The sequence below is a fragment of the Apaloderma vittatum genome, unplaced genomic scaffold (genome assembly GCF_000703405.1).
Source record: "Apaloderma vittatum isolate BGI_N311 unplaced genomic scaffold, ASM70340v1 scaffold3289, whole genome shotgun sequence".
In the NCBI taxonomy this organism is placed as follows: domain Eukaryota; kingdom Metazoa; phylum Chordata; class Aves; order Trogoniformes; family Trogonidae; genus Apaloderma; species Apaloderma vittatum.
The window spans coordinates 90,897-100,688 of NW_009733376.1; the positions used below are offsets into that span (position 1 = coordinate 90,897).

The 9,792-nt window shown below is 43.8% G+C and overlaps 1 protein-coding gene across 2 annotated transcripts in view; it reads right to left on the reverse strand.

The window, feature by feature from the left end:
- Positions 1 to 658: 658 nt before the first annotated feature.
- The window catches only part of SLC6A6 (solute carrier family 6 (neurotransmitter transporter), member 6), a 46,943-nt gene continuing 37,809 nt past the window's right edge, over positions 659 to 9,792 (reverse strand). For both annotated transcript variants that reach the window (XM_009875853.1, XM_009875852.1), the window contains 6 exons: positions 8,544 to 8,656; positions 5,743 to 5,880; positions 4,581 to 4,683; positions 3,551 to 3,651; positions 2,706 to 2,876; positions 659 to 1,217 (listed from right to left, as the gene is read on the reverse strand). In XM_009875853.1, the coding sequence (XP_009874155.1) occupies positions 1,077 to 1,217; positions 2,706 to 2,876; positions 3,551 to 3,651; positions 4,581 to 4,683; positions 5,743 to 5,880; positions 8,544 to 8,656 (767 nt within the window). In that variant the 3' untranslated portion in view covers positions 659 to 1,076. The remainder of the gene's footprint in view (positions 1,218 to 2,705; positions 2,877 to 3,550; positions 3,652 to 4,580; positions 4,684 to 5,742; positions 5,881 to 8,543; positions 8,657 to 9,792) is intronic.

The following is a 9,792-nucleotide window of genomic DNA, read 5'->3' on the forward strand; positions in this document are numbered from 1 at the left end:
GTTCACCTTTGGACAGTCAGAGTCCAGAAAGGATTCTTTTATTTTTCTGCCTGAAACCAAAGTCCAATAATTAACACACAAACAAATGAGCAAGCGAACATCTGAAGTTCCCTGAGGGCAGGTGCTGCTTTTGCCCTCCGAGCTCCTCAGCACTTCCTCCTGCTGCCCTGGGGACAGGCTGCATCTCCCAGCCTGCAGAATTCAAGTTTACACCAGTGCCACCTCACTAAAATATGCTTTGCTGGAAAACTCAGGAGCAGGTACTCAATCTCCCCACTCAAGCACAAACAGCAGGCATTTCACTTAAGTATAAAAAAAAGAAAAACACAAAACCTATTAAGAAAAAGAAAAAAGAATAGAGTGAATCATGACAAATCCTGTAAACGCCTTCCTAACGTGCTCCTCTCGTCTGTGTGACAGCGTCCCAGCGCTGTGTTTGGGAGGGACAGCCGCAAGGCTTTTCACACCCAACTTTTCTGCCTCCCTTGCAAACCCTCTGTTCCAGCTGCTCAGCTCTATCTTTACTCAGGGACTGTGCTAAACATGACTGTGCCCTTTCCTTAATGTGACCCTGAAGCCTGTCGTTTACCACAATTGAACCAGAGAGTGAAAATACTACACCTTTGACAATTCTCTTGAATCAGCGTCTTGTTTTAAATCATATCTCTCCACAGAGCTCCTTTTGTGTGTTCTGTAGGTTACCCTGCTCCCAACCATACCAGCACCTTAAAATTGCTTTCTGAGACTTGAATGTATTGCTGGTAAGACAATCAATTCAAGTGGTAAGGTGTATAATATTTAGAGATAAAGATATATATATTTAAAAAAAAACAATAGTAGTAAATTCCTGTAATATGCCTAGTCTGATATGAAAGCTCTCCCTCTACAGAGAGACATCTGCTGTGATTACCTTACAAAATATTAAAAAAAACCCCACACACACAAAAAATAACTTTCTCTGTGAGAAATAAAAATAAATCCTAGTGCAAATATAAAGCTCTGTAAACCTGGTCCTATGAGAATCTATGGTTAGTAAACGGCAGTTAAAGCAGGTTTAATCCTCTCACAGAGAGAGCTCACATCATGGTTTCCACAATGATATGAGTTGGCTTGATCAATCCGCCATTCGAAGTTCCATTGGGGCAGAACGGGGTGCCACTCTCTGTTTCTTTGGACCATCGATTCACTTCCTTGGGGGCAGCCACCGCTTTTATCCTCTGAAAGAAGGAAAGGAAAGCGCAGGTTAGAACACCAAGCGGCCCCTCGTGTCTCCATGTGCAGGGTGGAGGATGCAGCAAGCCCAGGACGTGGCGGCTGGTGGCCATCAGCGACGCGCCTACGCCACGTGTCTCTGCAAGGAGGTGGGGACGTGGGCTGCGGAGGACCGCGTTCCGCTTTTGCTCAGCTGCAGAGGCTGACTTGATGCAGGCAAGTCAGGGACGAGAGGGCTTTCACAGCGTTATCCTGCACACTGGGCTTCCAGTGCTGCAGCTGCTGCTCAAATTATGTGCCTGCTCCTTCCTCATTTAGAAACAACTCTGCCTTTTAGCCTAGCCGCTCTCTGCCAAGCAGCAACTTTTGTCCTACACCTCAGTACACAAAGGAGCCACTAAATGGCATCTGACCAGTGTTTACTCTCTTTTCTTTCCTAACATGGTCTTTGTGGAGTGTTTTCGCTACTTTTAGACTTGTCTCTCAATAGATGGTGACAATGTAGGCAGGAAAATAACCACTCATGGAAATGCTCTGGCCACAGCTGAAAAAGACCATTAACACTTGGAGGAAAACAAATGCAAGTGTTTGCTCTCTGGGAAATATTATTTTTTTACTCTATTCTCTCTTTTTTCCTAATCCAAAGTGTCCCACTTTCTCCTCCAAGAATACCCTGTGCTGCATTTAAGACCATCTCATTAGGCAAAACCAAAACTAATCTGAAATCTTAGAAGCGAAGTTTCATGCTTGCACAGTCTCTGAAAACTTTCCACTGGAAGCAAAACAGACCAGGGGAACCTGCATTAAACTGTGAAGGGCAAGTGATTGCCTGCAAATACAAACCTGAGGGAATCTGTGCTACCAAGTCTGAATCTCATCCAAAATTTTCCAAAGATCAGGGAAATCCTGATTCAGTGTTCCTATTTGATAAACAAAAATAAAAAAGCTAGAAAGTGAAGCCCACTCGCAGGAGGGTTTGACTTTTATTCAGTCCTCCGGAGTGAAGGCCACGCCTGAGAGCCACACAGTCCACAGGTGGATCTCAATCTCCCTGAAATTCGGTGACCTCCTACACAGCTGAGTTTGACCCAGGTTTCTCTCTCTTGTTTTCTCAGTGATTTGTGTGACAGTGCTTCATTGTCCCCGTGGGCTGGAGAAGAGAGATCTGGCACTTGGAAGCACCCCAGTCCCTGAATGCTTGTGTGCACATGGAGGCCAACAATTTGCCAAGCTGGAAACCACAGAAGTGGGACGCAAGTAAAATCAGCTGGTGTTTGTCTGGGGACAGAAGGCATCGTGTTTGTTCTGTTGCTACTGTTTGCCCCAAGGACAGGTGATCTGTAGCTGTCTTATTTGCATTCACTACAGAAGAGGCACCCAACTTGCCCCACCTGGACAAGGTGGCAGTTTTCCAAGCATTGTGCTTATTCTGTGTAAACCACGGCAAGTTAAAGCTCCCTTCCTCCTCTAGAAAGACAACCGGTTGCTCTTACCTCTATGAGCGACCCATCTGACTGTATGATACGGATGACCATCACCATAGGGATGCAGATCATGGAGGAAAGGGCAAGAACCCAGCCCAGGCCAATTGCCCAGTCTGGGTATGTGTAGACCTTGTTGTAGGTCAGTGGTTTGTACTTGGCCAAAGAAAAGATAAAGCAGCCCTGTGGATGAGAAAGGAAAACAAAGTGAAGCTAAAAGAGGCTGAAAGCAGTAGGGCTCTCGTGCTGAGGAATAAAGGCAGTTAAAGACAGAGCTGCTGGATACCATACGTTATTTTAAAGCAATGGAGAATTGACTCTTTCATTTAAGTTATTGAAAGAGCATCTGCTCGTAAGTGTTGCTTGACAACAGGGTGTTAAGTAACGGTGCCAAACAGCTGCAGTACGCTGTCTATTCTTTTTCAGGGCTCAAATATTTGCTGTACCTTGCAAGGAGCTCACTGGGTTGTTCTTCATAGCCAACTGAATACTTCAAGCTGAGTGCCTGCCTCAGACTGCTCATATCTTTTTGTTAAACTGATCTAGCAGCTCTATCGTTTAAGGTAGGGACTGTTCTTTGGAGAGTGAGTTTTCTGTGTCACAAATGTAATATTTTGCCAATCTTAAGAAAAATCCACTCAAAGGTAGCCAACTGCAATTTGTCAGGCACAGCAGAGAGCTGTCACATTAACAGATAACATCTTAGAAGATGATGACTTTGAGGGGTATGTTCAAACCTCCAGCAGCTCTTTGCAAATTGGTCTCTGAACACAACAGCCTTTGCTTCAAGAGAAGCAGTAAGAGGCAGCTCAGAGCTGCCACGCAGAAGCCTTGAAACAGCACGGGGAAGTACTCACCACGCAAAGAACTGGCGTGATCACAATCCAGCTCCATTTCATCCAGGGACCAGGTCTGTATCCAATCATATCCTCAATGGCATCATAAATATTATCAGCGCCTGTAACGGACAATATGTGCCTTCGTGATAATCGAGCATAAAAAAGCTGTGCAAGAACTGCACGATTAGAGCTGCTTTTCTAGCCTCACCCCCCCGGGCTATTTAAAGGGAAGGCATTGTTCAAATGCTTCCCAGGGCTGTGAACTTCAAAATTATTCTCTCCTTGAGAAGCTCAAAGGTTGGGGGACTCTCTCATCCCACACACTCCTATTATTTGGATGCAAGAGCGCAATGCTAACCCCCCCTGCCCCGTGACACACCCACTCTTCTCCTCAGATTCTCACTGAACTTGCCAGAGGGAAAGACACAACAGCAAACGGTACACTGCGTCTGCAGAAACTTGACTGATGCAAAATGAAGGCTTTGTTTGTTTGGCTTTTCTAAGGAGATGGAGTACATGAAGAATCAGGGAAATGACCAGTCCTAAGCAGTAAACATCTTCTGATCGTTCCTCAGCTACTGTCTCAGGCAACTACAGAGGCTATTGTCAGATCTTGGGACTCGGCATCATCTAAAAATAACGGGACAGAATAAGCTTTTCTGTCAGCTTTTTTTTTTGTATTTTCTATTTGGTTGGCTTGCCCCTTGTGGACACTGCAGCCCTGAAAGGAAATTCTCTGAGACACAAACAGAAATTTTCACGGCTGGCCAAACTTTCAACTCTCATCTCTGAACTTAACACATGTAAATGCTTAATTGTGTCTTTATTAATTAGCAATGGAAAAATACTCATTTTTGTGTGGAAAAACACTGGAGACTGGCTTCATCCCAGATGCAAATTTGTCTTCAAGAGGTCAGTGTGAATTTATATTACTGGCATGTGTTTGTTGCTGGGAAGAAGATTCTAGGGTGGCTCACGATTAAATGTTTGGCTAGTAAAATTGTCACTGACTCATCAAAAGGCATCAGATGAAAGGATTCTCACTTACCATAAACCCAGGCTACAGCAATACATTCAAAGAATGCAACCCACAAAAGGCATACACCACTAGCTGCATAGTAGTCAAAGAGTTGAAAAACATACATGCCACCCTGCAAAAGAGATACACGATGGATTAGGATCCAACAGGAAAAAAACTGAGTACTTCAGGCCCTGTTTCCAGAAACATCTACAAACGTATCTTAATGATTGTTGCCTAACAAGAAGAAATACCAAGCAAGTAGGTGAGGTAAATATTTGGCATTACCTTCCCCAGGGAATATGCATGTTTACTACAGGAGGAATTCCAAACAAGACAAGGATTAAACAAAATTAAGCCACTTAGTATTATCTACTGAAAAATTTAAATTTTTCCTTCTTAGAAGTATCTTAGGATGGGCATTTATAGAAACAACTGAAGTAAAGAATTAATACGTTGTCTCCTAGCATTAATGTCTCCAAAATACTAAAAATGGAAGTCAGTTCATCAGGAGGGTCTTCATTTATTAACTATGAACAGTAGTTTTTTTCTTTCTAATTCTTTTTATTTATACTATGCTGTTAAACCCTTTGCTCTCACTACAGTGAACTGCATATACCTGCACTTTTACTTGAAAAATTGTGTTTGTTAGGCACCTCTGTTACAGGTGCTATTTTAGCTCCCACAGTCATGCTCTTCCAGTTGTTTTAAAAATCTGACTTGGATTTTATTTTGGAGATAAGCATCACAACAGCGCAGCCACTGGAACATACTCCCATCTTGTTTATACTAGAATAAATCCGGCGGTACTTAAGTGATTCAGATCTGTGCAACTAAGATAAAAATCTCTTTCCTTGCATGCACTGGATGGATTCTTAACCTGCTCTGCTGAAGGTTCCCAAAGTGTTTCATCATTTAGAGCCAGATGTTAATATTCATTCTCAGGCAGATTAGTACCTGAGATCACATTGAATTTTATGAGACTTCATGTCTTTGTTCCTCTGATAGAAAAGGGAGGAATATATAGCTCCCTTTCAAAATGCTTTCAGATCTAGGGATGGAAGTTGCCCTGGAGATCTGAAGAGCACAGGTCCTCCGAGTGGCTCATTCTGTGCAGTCTCACTCGTAGTTAAAATTGATGTGAAAAACAGCTAAAAAAGAAGGCAGTTCCCAGCACTACGGTGCTACTTACCTCAGTCACCATAGTTAGTCCCAGAAGATAGCTAAGGAAACACACTATAGCGATGAAGATTTCCCGTCGGTAACCCTTCCTTAGGAAGGATGGGTGCAGATCAACTAATGACGTGATCTGTCCTTCAACTTCAACAAACTAAAGGGGAAAATCAACAACAAAGAAACGTGACTTGAAAATCACTCGCCACGCATTTTATCCAGGCTTGTACTTGAACAAACACTCCATAGCAACACCCTAACTGTACTGTGTGGCAAAAGGCTGCTCTGAATAAATAAACCAGAAGCCATTCCCTTGTAACCCAGAGGTGGGAGTGTGGGGTTAGCCTTCAGGCTGGAAGAAACTTCCAGAATTGCTGTTCATTTCCTAGCAGCCTTATGAACTACCAAAGGGGCTCTGTAAAGGCAAGCCACAAGGACAAAGGAAGTTAATTTGATGACAGGAAGGCTCCTGCTTGACTTTTATGTTGTAGTTGTTCCAGATGAATACAAGATCTATTCTGAACAGGGAGAGAGAAAACACTCAAAAAACCCTAAGGTAGGAGAGCTAGGAGAGTAACTCCCAGCTTTTTTTTTTTTATGTGCCAGAAAACCTCACAGGTACCAGTTAGGTTAATTCCACAAATGGATATAATTCTACTTTTGGGGTTCCTAATGAAAATACAGCCAAGAGAAAGTAGACTTTGATGTGAAATAGCAGCTCTTGACTGGACTTGTCTTTCCTGAACCTGTAAGCAGAGTACCTCTGACTGTAGCTCTGGGGTACTTCAGCAGCAACAATGGAGCTGTTCATAGTGTCCCCACACAAAGATTTGGTAAAATATTTGCACATGTAAACCAAAATTGAAGCTCTGAATAGATGAGCTAAAAATCCCACCTTATCTAGCTTTATGGGAACTGTATTTGTACTTACTTGCCACTGTAAAACTACATGTAGGATGTTTAACTTGACTTAACCAAATAACCTAAATTGAATTTGAACACAAGTCTGAAGTTAATTGAAAACCAGACGCATTTCACCCATGGAGAAAAGTGACTACTGAATGCCCCCAGAACAAATCCAAAGAAGGCATCATTCAGCTGATCTGTACTTTCAGCCTGGAAAGGTACAAAATCACCAAGTTCACTGAGGACATGAGGATACCATGGAGAACCAAGGCTGCCTCTGTAGAAATGATCTTCACTTTGAGTGGACAGATCATCTTACAACTAATGAGTTATAACGAGGAGTCTATGAAACAGCATTATTTCAAGAAAAGCTACCCTTTCCTATCCAGTATCTAAATTGCTTTTACTGTGCCCAGAAGTGCCCTGTAACACTCTACCCTCTTTGAGTAGGAGCTGAAGCTCCATTTTGGAAATAGAGACCATCCTGCAAGCACTCCACCAGATTTTACTGCCTCCTGTCTTCTTACTTTGACTTCTGTAAAACTGGTTTTCTTTTTAAATGCAGCCCTTTCCTTTGAGTTGATTTGATCTTAAACTGCTCCAGCATTCCAGAAACCTGCTTGACTGCACTCCAAAAACCAGAGGGGTGGAGGAGAGAAATTAAGAGCTCCAATTAGTTTTAATCATTCTACGCAGTGAGCAGCTTTTTAACATCACTAGACGCCTTCCAATTTGCATAAGCATAGGGTTGTTGAACCACAGCATAGGGCACTTCTATATTTACTTTGGAATGACTGAAAGTTGCTCACTAGAGTTCAAAGATTAAGCTGTGAAGAGCAATTTACGGCAAATAGAAATATCAAACATGTAAGAGAAAAAAGTACACAACAACTGGGTAAAAATCTGTTTACAGATCTCTCCTCACATGACAGAGCATTTAGCCTAAACAAATATTTCAGCCTTACCAACCGGGGTTTTATAATCTCGATGACTTTTCATCTGAGTGCAGAAAGCTGCCTGTTGGCCTGAAAACTTCGGCAATTTTGAATCTGTAGTTACTGCATAATCTCTGGTCACCTATGTTTCCTTCTAAGCAGACTATCTAGAAATTATCTACAGGCTCTTTTGAGGTATTTAGTCTAACATTCCTATAAACAACCGCTGGGCAAAATAGCCCAGCTTCTTGGACTGAACTTCTTGATTTTTTTAATGCTCACTAATTAATAGCAGTGTGTGCTACATAATTAGTACAGCTGGAACCCGAGATGTTTTCTGGCCAGTTTGGAGGTACTGAACGTGAAAGTCAGCAGGATCCCACACTGCACAGCAGCTCCAAGCCTAAGGCCACCGAGAAAGGCTGCTATGACTGTCCAAGAAGCTACCCTGATTACACCATACAGAACATTTTGTGCCTCACAATGGTGAGGTTGGCACTTGACAACTCTCAAAGCCTGTACTAGCAGTTAGCAATTCTTACACAAAGTGTTTTAATGATGGTGTATGCACGCTGCAGGTGATCACAATGGCACAAAGTACTCTGTGGAACAGACTGCTGTAGTCTTTTACGGTTTAAAAAGATGAAGCTCTTCTCCAAAGCAGGAAAATACTGTATCATGACCAAAACAGGGGTATTTTGCTGTCAGACTGGGACTGATATTTAGGTTAGGGAGCACTGCCCTGGTTGTGTGGACCCCATTAACTTCCGATGACAAAGACTTTATGAAAAATATCATACTATGAACCGACAGTCATAGATTCATCAAATGCAGCCCCTGCACTAAAAAGTAGTCCAGATGAATTCCTCCTAAGCAGCATTAGAGGTGTTCTCTTTTTAACTCACGTCTGTCAAACCAGCTTTTCTCAGTCAGTAGTGAGGATACAATAAGCCACATATCTCTTACCCATCGTACTAACCTGGCTATCCAGTCCAAGCAACAGAAGCATAATAAAAAAAAGGATTGCCCAAAAGGTGGGCAGCGGCATCATGGACACAGCTTTTGGGTAGGCAATGAAGGCCAGGCCTGGACCTAGAGAAAGAGAAAATAGGAAAGGGGGAAGGGAAGGGAAGAGAAATAGTAAGTACCAGCTCTTTGGTAAAGGTAGCCACACTAAGCCTGGTTCCGTTCAGATAAATCCAAACGCGGCTGGAAATACCAGAAGTGAAACAGTTTGGCTCTTTTATCTGAAATCGAAGCACGCATGACTACAGCAGAAACCACAGGCAAACCCCTGAGGCCATTGCTAACAGATCACCAGTTTTAACATCTGCCTCAAACATGCCAATAATGGAGGTGGTCCTACACCTGCCCCGCTTGGACAGAGGACAGTATGGGGGGGCCGGGGGGAAAAGGGGTGACCCAGGGGAATGGCAGAATCCCACTGCTAGCCCACATGGTCACAATGAAGATGATGATGAAGCTCTTTTGCATGCAGGGAAGGGGTCTCTGCTCCAAACATTCCCCAGGATCTTCACTAATCTTCACTCCCTCCAAACCCAGCGTGGCTTTTCTAGAGGGGAGTTTGCACTCCAGGAGTCTGCTCCTTCCCTTCTGCAAACCCTCACCACTGCACTGATTGGGCTAGTCCTAGTTATATCAGTTGTGGTCCCTGAAAAAAAAAAAAAAAAGCCTCCTGCTGTTAGGAATTGCTGGTGTGTAGAAATCGCTCTGTGTAAAATCGCTTCCCCATGCTGTCACATCCCCTGCCCATATCCGGCCAGCCTGCGCGGACCTGCTGGCGATGCTAAATACGACCAACGTCAGCCCCCACTGCAGAAGGGACTGCAACGGTCTGGCAGCACCAGCAGGACTGGCACAAAGTGCCTGGCTTCTCTGCTCTGGGAACTGAAGCCGTGTGTGTGGGTGCTCATCGCTAGGCTGGGTTTCGTCTGCGCCCTGGACCAGACGGCATCTCACTCGTACCCACACTCCGAGCTCACGCGCGGGACTCTCGCGTGCTGATCTCCAGAGGCACTCTCACCTGGAGCCAGGTACTATCAGCTACTGCTCATGAGAGCTTTTGTCGAGAGAGAAAGAGCCCTCTCCAAGTGGGAGACAGGAACACCAGCAATCTGGCATTTAGGACAGGCTCTCAGAGGGGCCATAGAAATTCAGTGAGGCCAACAAAAAAATTCGGAGGGCAGTTTTAATTCAGATTAAAACCA